This window comes from Gekko japonicus, unplaced genomic scaffold (genome assembly GCF_001447785.1).
Source record: "Gekko japonicus isolate JY-2015 unplaced genomic scaffold, Gekko_japonicus_V1.1 scaffold2013, whole genome shotgun sequence".
NCBI lineage: Eukaryota > Metazoa > Chordata > Lepidosauria > Squamata > Gekkonidae > Gekko > Gekko japonicus.
Genome location: NW_015162010.1, coordinates 290,996 through 301,295, shown reverse-complemented (window position 1 = coordinate 301,295; position 10,300 = coordinate 290,996). Strand labels below are relative to the sequence as shown.

At 44.7% G+C, this 10,300-nt stretch overlaps 1 protein-coding gene across 1 annotated transcript in view; it reads left to right on the top strand.

Moving 5' to 3' along the window:
* WDR7 (WD repeat domain 7) overlaps positions 1 to 10,300 on the top strand; it is a gene marked incomplete at its 5' end in the record, with an annotated part of 300,870 nt that overhangs the window by 38,382 nt on the left and 252,188 nt on the right. The window contains 2 exons of the mRNA XM_015405476.1: positions 5,456 to 6,222; positions 7,425 to 7,513. Coding sequence (XP_015260962.1) covers positions 5,456 to 6,222; positions 7,425 to 7,513 — 856 coding nt within the window. The remainder of the gene's footprint in view (positions 1 to 5,455; positions 6,223 to 7,424; positions 7,514 to 10,300) is intronic.

Sequence of the window (10,300 nt, the reverse complement as noted above, 5' to 3'; positions counted from 1 at the left end):
TTGCTTCACCTTGAAAAATCCCTAGGTACTTGCTCAGTAGAAAAGAGCTTCAGATATTAATAAGATATTGTCCAGTAGCAGCTTGAAGACTAACAAAAATTTGTGGCAGGGTATGAGCTTTTCTGAGTTGCTGCTCACTTCTTCAGATGCAGCTAGAATGTGAGTCCCTCAGTCCTTATATCGTGGAGAGTGAAGTGATTTCCTATGCAGAATGACAATAGAAGGTGAATGACAATAGCAGGTGTGATTGGATTAGGTGTGATATGCACAGGGGTAACCTAGGTCTTGATTCAGTCCAGGAGGATGCACTATCTTGAGCTTCATTATCAGTTGCAATTCAGCATTCTCTCTAATCTTCCTTTGAAATTTGTTTGTAAGAGAACTGCTACTCTTAGGTCAGCAGCTGAATGTCCTGGAAGGTTAAAAAGTCCCCCCACTGGTTTTTGAATGTTTTGGTTTCTAATGTCAGACTTACGTCCATTTATTATTTGTTGTAGAGACAGGACTGTTTGTCCAGTGTAGAGGGTGGAAGGACATTGGTGACACGTGATGGCATAAAACACATTAGAGGATGAGCATGAAAGCTCATATCCTGCCACACGTTTTGTTAGTCCTTAAGGTGTTAGTCTTTAAAGTGCTACTGGACTCTTAATCTTTTCTGCTGCTACAGACAGAAAAACATGGCTACCCATCTTGATCTAGTTACTTGGTCATCTGTGAACCTAAACATTGGATGCTGTACCTAGGAATTAGAAATACCTTTTTTCACCCTTACAAGTAAAGAAAATAAGTACTTGTGTAACACAGTCTGTTCAACTGATAGCCCAGCATAAGCGGTTCTGAGCTTCCCAAGACAGAGTGGCATATTTGAGAAATGGAGTATAGATTTGTTTTAAAACAAAATACCAGCTGGTAGGCTTGACCGATAGCATTTGAGGGAACATTAAATGAAAATAAGCCCCCCCCCTCCAGACCGCAACATAGAGGACAGTTTTACTTTTGAAATTTTCTCCCAGGCTACTGCATGAAGAAGACATGTATGTGCATCTTAATGCCACTAACAGCCCGAAAATATTAATTAAAAAACGAGTTAAAAATCTTCCTCTCTGTCGTATCAGTTGTGAGGGGAGGGGATGTGGCTGAGTGATAGAGCATCCACTTAGCATGCGGAAAGAGTCCCAGGTTCAATCCCCAGCATCTCCAGTTAAAAAGATCAGGTATTAGGTATTGTGAAAGACCTCTGTCTGAGACCCAGGAGACCTGTTGCCAGTTAGAGTAGACATTACTGACCTTGATGGACCAAGGGTGTGATTCAGGATAAGGCAGATTCATGTGTGTCCGTGTGATCGTGCTGATTAAATCACTGATTTTAGTCTTCATTGCCTTGTATCAGCTAAGTCTTTTTCATCTGTTACTGTTCTGGGCTTGGTTTTTGTTGTTGTTGGGTTTTTTTTTGGGGGGGGGGGGGTTTGGGTTTTTTGTTTTGTTTGTTGTTGTTGCCCAAACAGATGGGGAATACAATCAAATCATGTGCGAGTAAAGTTTGTTTACTTTCATGGGTGAGTAAAGTGAGTTTTTTCTTGTTTTAAGGGAATTCAATTTCATAGTCAGAAAAGTCTGTTTGCTTAGAATTTTGGATGCCCCAGTAATCCAAGTTTGGGAAGCAGATTCTGTAGTTCTGGTGCAGAGAAGTATGCTTGTGTCTTAATGTTATGATTTCATTTGTATCCCAGGGTGGTGGTTACTGGTAGTTAGACAAGCAGATGCCTACACATACTGCTCGGGGGTGGTGGTGGATATGTGGCATATTGCACAGGCCTAAGGGTTTGTGTGCAAGGGGTGCGAAGACCAATGGGGAAACCTGCCCGCTTCCATAGAAGCCCCTTTTTTGTAACGGGAAATCAGACTCACTTATCAGTTTCCCATCAGCAAGGGTGCTGCTTTGATGAAGTGCCCATGGGTGCCATGGCACTCACCAACACCTTTCAAGGTGCCTGCCAAGTGTTTTTATTATTATTATTCCCCAAAGGGCTCAGGGTGGTGCACAACAGGTTAAAATAGACAAAAAAAATAATTTTAATTTATAATAAAAACAACTGGATTTAACAATGGCATAAAATTGCCCCTTGCTGCCTCCCTCAGGCGAATCAGGGACTGTTTATGGAGGAGGCCATGATGAGAGCCACAGTGTGGGCCGTTGTTGTCCTCACCCATAGTCCTGGTGGAACATCTCCGTTATACTCGCCCTGCGGGACTGAGCAAGGTCCTGCAGGGCGTGGATGTCACCAGGTAGAGAGTTTCACCAGGCCCTCTAGTTGGAGACAGCCAGATAGGAACCACCAGCGGGTTTTGATCTTCCGAGCACAAGGCTCTTCGGGGGGTTTACCAGGAAAGTAGGCAGGATGAAGTGGGGCTTTTGCCCAGCAGGCTTCTGATTGGCCACTGGAGATTTGATTGGCTGTGCAGATTTCTAAAAATGCTGCTTTGGCAGCAGATACTCCCACAGCACAAGGATCTTTACTGTGCAACTGAAGGTAAGCTGCAGCAGCCATTTTGTGGCTGGTTTCACTTCCTTTGGTAGCCATTTTGCGGCAGCCATTTTGTGGCTGCACCCACCACACAGTGTCAGAATTCCAAAGGTGCTCGAGGGCTCAAAAAGGTTGGGGACCCCTGCTTCAGATATTACCAAATTCCATCCTTCCAGGCTGTTCTGCTTGTAAGTGGGCAGATCTTGAGAAAGGTGTTTTTTGGGGGGTGGGGCAGAATTCCCAAGGTCTCCTTCAGATATTACCAAATTCCATCCTTCCAGACTGTCCTGCTTGTAAGTGGGCAGATCTGGAGAAAGGTGTTTTTTTTTTGGGGGGGGGGCAGAATTCCCAAGGTCTCTATCATAATCCATCCAGGTGCTTTTACAGTGACATACTGAACTAGCTACAGGAATGCGACGTTACCTGAAATTTCCTCCTTAACTATTGAAAAGCAGTGAGGGAGGACTCGTACGAGATGCCATGTGGATGGCCTTGCCTCCAAGGGTCTGAGCAGGTCACTGACAGGACAATTGTTGAAAACAAATCTCAAAGAAAGTAACAATATCCATTTGGTTTTACAGATTATTCAGAGGTATTTGTGGCTGTGTGTTTGCCTTCATCTTATTCTTGATTTTATTTTAAAACATTTTTATGCCACCTTTCCACCTTGTCAGAGTCCACAAGGCTGTGAACATTAAAACATTAATTCAAACTATTAAAAATACAGTTAAAATTATTAAAAAAAAACAATTAAAAACATGTTACCCCACAGTACTAGAAGGAGTACCAATATCATTATTGGGGGTATGCCAGATGAAACGAAAAGGTTTTCACTAGGTATGGGCACACAAATTGGCTCACGAACCTAAATTTGTGACAAACCATGCTCGGTTTGTGAGCCGAATTTTGTGCTGTCCCGCCCCCATGAACCTCCCAGGTGGCTTTGGGAGGTTAGTGTGGTTCTTGTCGGCAGACACGCTGGCACTGGCAGTGGGGCTTGGAGAAGGCATTTAAAGAGACCACAGTCTCTTCAAATGCCTTCTCTGAGCCACGCTGCAGCACAACTTGGCAAGTGAACTCAGAAGGCATTTAAATGCCTTCTGAGTTCACGTCTGAGTCGTGCCACTGTGGCGATGGCATGACTCACAAGGTGAACTCAGAAATGTCTTTTGAGTTCACTTGCAAGTTGTGCTGCGGCGGTGGCACAGCTTGCAAAAGCCATTTAAAGGGAACCCATTTAAAGGGTTGTGGAGGTTTGTGGTCCGTGAGACTCCACAAACCACGAACCTTCATGAATCTCCATTTCCCTCGTCTTCACCTGCTGGCTAAAGACACTGAGAGGATGGGAAGGGTGTCCAAAATTTGGTGCCATGATGGAGAAGGCCATTTATTGGGTTGCCATGGTGGGGGCAATCAAGGCATGGACTCCGAGGATGACTGGAGCAGGTAGGTTCCTATGGGAGCAGGCGGTGCTTATGATGCAAATTCTGTGTTCCAGTCTTGAGTGTGTTGACTTTGTGGGGCAACTCTGCATAGGATTCCAGTGTTAACTGTCTTGAAATACCTGGATTTTTAAAAATTATTAGCAAAGTTTCTGTTTTTCCCCACCCACCTCACAGGGTGTCTGTTGTGGGGAGGGGAAGGGAAAGGAGTTTGTAAGCCGCTCTGAGACTCCAAGTGAAGGGCGGGGTATAAATCCAATCTCTTCTTCTTCTTCTTCTTCTTCTTAACTGTCTTGAAATACCTGGATTTTTTAAATTGAGTTATTAGCAAAGTTTCTGTTTTATCTTGAAGACTTAGAATTTTCAGTTGTACTTTGCTACACAGGGGCCCCGTTCACACGGCGAATTTGCCGCGGGAGAGCCATGGATGTTGGGTGGATTATCCGTGCGCGATCACACCCCAACATCTGGGAAGTGGAGCGCACCGTGGCCAACCTGTGGCTTACCACCGAAAACGCGCCATAAAAAAGTAGTACCTCCAAAGTACTGGCAAACGGTTTGCCACGGGCTGCCTACGGATGCCTGCGGTGTGATCGCGCTGGTGCGCAGCTTTCCCTTCTGGCCCCTCGTTTACGCTCTGGCGCCGAGACCCGTGGTGTGCCACCGGCGCATCTGATCGCATAATCGCGGATCAAACTGCGCTGGGGCAATTTGCCACGCCTCCCCACCGTAATATCCGGCCCGTGTGACCGGAGCCAGGGGATATAATGTTGCCAGTATTTTGGGTCTTGGCAGTCATCTTGTAAACTCCTGCATTTATCAGCCTGTGGTAAAGATATTTCTACCTCCCCCCAAAGCACAGTGGCTGCCAGTCTGTTCCCTTGTCATTTGTACAGCTGTACATACTTCTCTTTAGAGGGACTAATGTAATCCTGGTGTATATATGGATAGAGGCTGTAGGATCCTTACTTTCACATTAAAATGTGGCAGGGTAAACATCCCAATAGTTTAATAGGGTAAATACCCCAGTAGGTGAATGTTTCTAATGGATTACAAAGATATGAGGAAAGAATTATTAAACACAGTAAATACTACCTTTGTGGTTTGCATTTCTGTGTAATCATGGAATTTAGAAGGACTTTAGTTTATTGGGTGTGTACTTTTGTTTTTTTAATTAAAGCTGTGTATCTCAATATCTTGCATCAGTGTAGTCTGTGTTCACTCTGCCCTCCTTGGTAGAAATAAGCACACTTCAGCTACCATGTTGTCTTTAAATCACCACGTATTTTAAAATGTGTATGTTACTGCTTTGTATGTGAATCTAAACAGGCTTGTATAGTATTTGCGAATCATCTGTATTTCGCTTTTTAAAAAAAAAATGATGTAAGTTTTAGTTTTTCATAACTGTTCATGTTGCACATAAATCCCAAAGCCGGAGAATAAACCAAAAAAACCCCCATAATTTTATTTCTTTATTGGTTGCAGGGAAACTTGCCTAAATACTCACACAATTCTCTGATGGTCCAAGCCCTCAAGACTAACTTAACAGACCCAGATGTCCACGTGCTCTTCTTTGATGTGGAAGCTCTGATTATTCAGCTACTAACTGAAGAAGCCTCCAGGCCTAACACAGCCCTTATTTCCCCAGAGAATTTGCAGAAAGCATCTGGCAGTTCTGACAAAGGAGGTTCCTTCCTGGCTGGCAAACGAGCAGCAGTCCTGTTCCAGCAGGTCAAGGAAACAATCAAAGAAAACATAAAAGAACATCTTCTCGACGAGGACGATGAAGACGAGGAAGCCAGGCAGAGGAGAGAAGATGGTGACCCAGAATATCGGTCCAGCAAATCTAAGCCATTAACTCTTTTAGAATATAACCTAACCATGGACACCGCTAAGCTGTTTATGTCATGCCTTCATGCCTGGGGCTTGAATGCTGTTCTAGATGAGCTTTGCGGTGATCGCCTGGGGATGCTAAAGCCGCACTGCTCTGTCTCATTTGGCTTGCTTTCAAGGGGAGGCCACATGTCTCTGATGCTTCCGGGATACAACCAGCCTATAGGCAAGGTACCCTCTACTGATGCAGATGTAGGGAAATCCGTGTCCCTCACGGGGGGGCATGTCAGGGGTACATATGGCATATCACGTGCAGTAACTACTCAGCACCTTCTCTCCATTATCTCCTTGGCGAACACCTTGATGAGTATGACGAACGCAACGTTTATTGGAGATCATATGAAGAAGGGACCAGTCAGGTAGCTTGAAAAGCAATTTAATGTTCTCTTTTAACTGCCTGTTTCCCCTTACAGTGTATTTTTGCCCGTTCTTCGCAACCATCACATGGTTGTTATTGAGCTGCGTGCCAGCAATCCAATTAACTTTTCCCCAATCCTCCCTGTGATCTTAAAACTCAGTCCAATGGAATCAGAAGTAGTGAAATTCTAAGTATATGTAATTGGACTCCATTTAAGGATGCCATGTCCTTCAGAATCTTTAAAATGTTACATTTCAAGTAGGTGAGTGCTGTGTTTGTGAATAGAGTTATTCATGGAACTTGAGTTTATCCACAGAACTTGGGTTTATTGGATTGTATCCTATGAAATCCACCACTGGGGGAAGGGCTTTCCATCCTCCCCCTACTGCCACAGCCCATTGAATCCCATTGCCTGAAATCTTCTTTCCGGGAGTCCATAGACCAAACAACATAGGGGTCTACAGTGGAAGAAAATAATAGGGAGGAATTGCCCCCAACAGAAATGCCCTTTCTTTATAGAAGGCAAGTCATTATCCTTAGTCAGATACGGGAACAGGTTACAACACCTTAAAGCTAGCGTGGTGTAGTGGTTAAGAGCGGCCGACTCTACTTTGGAGAACCGGGTTTGATTCCCCACTCCTCCACGTGAAACTTGCTGGGTGACTTTGGGCCAGTCACAGATCTCTCAGAACTCTGTTATCCCCACCTACCTCACAAGGTGCCTCTCATGGGCAGAGGAAGGGAAAGCAATTGTAAGCTGCATTGAGACTCAAACAGAGAAAAGCAGAGTATAAAAACCACCTCTTCTTCTTCTTCTTCTTCTTCTTCTTCTGAAAGCAAGATTGTGTGTTCGTTTTAAAGATGAATTGCTGCCATAAATATCAAAAACCTCCTCAGGAGGGGGGGGGTCACACCTGTCCTGGGCACGGGGTGCATAGGAATGCCAAATTAACTGCTGGGAGAAGGAATGGGGATAATATAATTTGGAGACACAGAGGAGGGAGGATGTCTGTGGCCTTGCAAAAAAGGCGGAGGGTTGGGAGAAAATGAAAAGGAACAAAGAGGCAGGAAGGAGATCCCAAGACCTGTAGGGTAGAGAGGAGACACCCAATACTTACACACAGTGGCTCCGAAGAAGTAACTTATGAAATATCTCCTGATTTTTTTACAAGCTCAGCTTTTGATGATGATTCTTATTTGCAGGCCTCCTAGGCCAGGGACTCCTGAGCTCGCTAAAATGAAGATGCCTGTTCCACCAGCCAGTCCAGCATCTCAAGGGCTGATTAAACAAGGTAACGTCAAAACCATAGAAATAACTAGTCAATCATTTGGGCTGTATTCATCTTGGATTACGCCCTCTCTTCTTGGGCCCTGAAAATGAAAAGAAAAATTGACCTCTGTATGAGAATTGGAATTATTAAAATTTTTAAATGATATTGTTTTTAAGTTTCAAAATATTATGTGGGTGTGGCCTATTATGCTAATGAGTTCCTATTATGCTAATGAGTTCCTGCTGGGCGTGGCCAACTTGGGAGCCAGCTGGAACTCTGTTCCTGTGCGTTCCTGCCCAAAAATAGCCCTGCCCAAGGGGGGCCCAAGGCGGCCATGTTTCTCACAATGCCTGTATCAACAGGCAGGGGAGTTGCCATTTCTGTGAGGTGGTCATGTGCTTCCACATGTGGGCTGACTTTCTACCAGCAGTTAATAAAACACAGATTTTGATACTTTTGCTGTTGGGAATCAAATAGTTGATCTGGGTTCAAAAGAAAACATTCAAAAAGCATAGTCCATGGCAGTAGAGCTGGAAGTCACCGAGTTCTAACAAGAAACGATCACTTCTGTGGACCTTATTGTCAGGCTTGTTACCAGAAGTTTCCATTCTGTTTCTAAACTGGTGGCGGTTGGAATGTTCGCCTATGCAGAACGAACTGTTTCGGCTTCATTGCGATAACTTACCCTGCCACAGCTGCGATTTCTAGCATGCAGAGTTGGGTCAGTAGCCAAGCATCTATCTGCGTACAAGTGACCATGTCAGTCCTCAGAAGGGGACCATGGCTGAAATAACATCTGAATCCTTGACTTGGCCAATGAGCTTTTGCGTTATTGATTCTTCTCTCCCCCCCCTGAAGCTTTAAGATAGTTTTATACCACTTTTCCTTGCAGCTCAAAGCAGTTTTTGTTTTGATGTTTCGGCAAAGAAGTGGCCCGTCTTTGTAAACCTTTTACTGCTAGCTGCTTGCTCCAGGAATTATGAAGTGCTCATTTCATGGCTCGTGGAGGAGTCACATTTGCTTTTATCGCCAACCAGAAAAGCCATGTGTAATTCCAACGCTGGAATGAACCCCATCCGCCAGGCTTGCTGCAGCTTACCCATTCCTCTGGCATCAGCCATTTCAGGGTGAGAAGCCACTGCCAACACTGAGCAAGGGCCTTGCCCACTTACCTGAAATGTGAGACAAGTGCCATATTGTGGAATAGTGCTCATAAGAGCCACGTCAAGATGGGTAGCCGTGTTAGTCTGTCTGTAGCAGTAGAAAACAACAAGAGTCTGGTAGCATCTTAAAGACTACCAAAATTTGTGTCAGGGTCAGGTCTCCCTCTAAGCTGTGGAGTCTTGTGAGCAAAAATTCTTCTTTTTGAGCTGCTGGCATTAAAGTTGTGAGCGAGCGATTTGGCGACTGTATGACTTAGTTTGCTCTGGTGCCCTCCTTCCTGAGCAAAGCCAAAAATGTGTGACCTGGAGGCAAAAAAAACTGAGCTGGCTCACACTAACTCAGCTTAGAGGGAACATTGGTCAGGGTATGAGCTTTTGCGAGTCACTGCTTATTTGAAGAAGTGAGCAGTGATTCACGAAAGCTCATACCCTGCCACAAACTTTGGTAGTCTTTAAGGTGCTTCTGTGTAGTGTAGTGGTTTGGTGTAGTGGTTAAGTGCGCGGACTCTAATCTGGGAGAACCGGGTTTGATTCCCCACTCCTCCACTTGCATCTGGCTGGATGACCTTGGGCAAGCCATAGTTCTGATAAGAGCTGTCCTTGAAAAAGAGCAGTTTGTGTCAGAGCTCTCTCAGCCCCACCTACCTCACAGGGTGTCTGTTGAGGGGAGGGGAAGGGAAAGGAATTTGTAAGCCGCTCTGAGACACCTTTTGGGTAGTGAAGGGCGGGGTATAAATCCAATCTCTTCTCTTCTTCTCTCTTCTGGACTCTTTTCTGCCGCATAAGAGCCACAGGTGGCTCTTGAGCCACTGAGAGAGTGTTGCTGTCTTATTTTGTTCTGATGCAGCATAAATTTGTCTTTTTTATTAGACACTGTTCTTCTACTCACTCAGTACGACCCTTCTGTACCCCTCTGCCCTGATCTAACTGAGCAGTAGGTGCACATTGCATTGGGGGCAGTTGCATATTTCACTGCAGATGTTTCTTTCTCAAACTCCAGGCCTAGAAAAGCCAAGAGGACTGTCATCTTTTGTCAAGTCAAAGTTATCTGTGTTCTGTCCCCCAAAATAAGCAAGACAGAGGTCATTCCTATTGGAGGGAATTTGCCACTCAGTAAGCTTACATATCTCTACTTTCAGAAGAGGCAGGGGTTTTTTTTTCCTGATCCCCCCCACCCACAAACACATAGCACCTTGACCCACATTTGGTCCACATGGAGCCACAGTGCCCAAGACAATCTTCTTAAGAGAGACAGAGGTTGTAGATGGCTAGTCCAAAGAAAAATCCAGTGAAAGCTGTGTAATATTTTTAGTAATAATAACAGCAACAGAAACTTTACCAAAAAAAACATACAAGCTTCACAACCCTTTATCAGGCTGGGTGTAAAAAGTGAAAATGGGAGAGGGGGAGGGGGAGATGTTTCAGACCCAGAGGCCTTCTGCTGGTGGTGGTTTGAATGTGACCCAATGCCATAAAAATAACATCTAGCAGATACTTGTTCACAAATCCCTGACATCTTAGTAGGGGTGAGTATTGTTTTTATTAAGGCGAGGAGGATAATAGCTTAGATTCCCCCCTCCCGACCATGTGTCTCCAAGGTATCACTTCCTAGGGTGCATTTTAAAATCGCAAATTTTCTCACGAA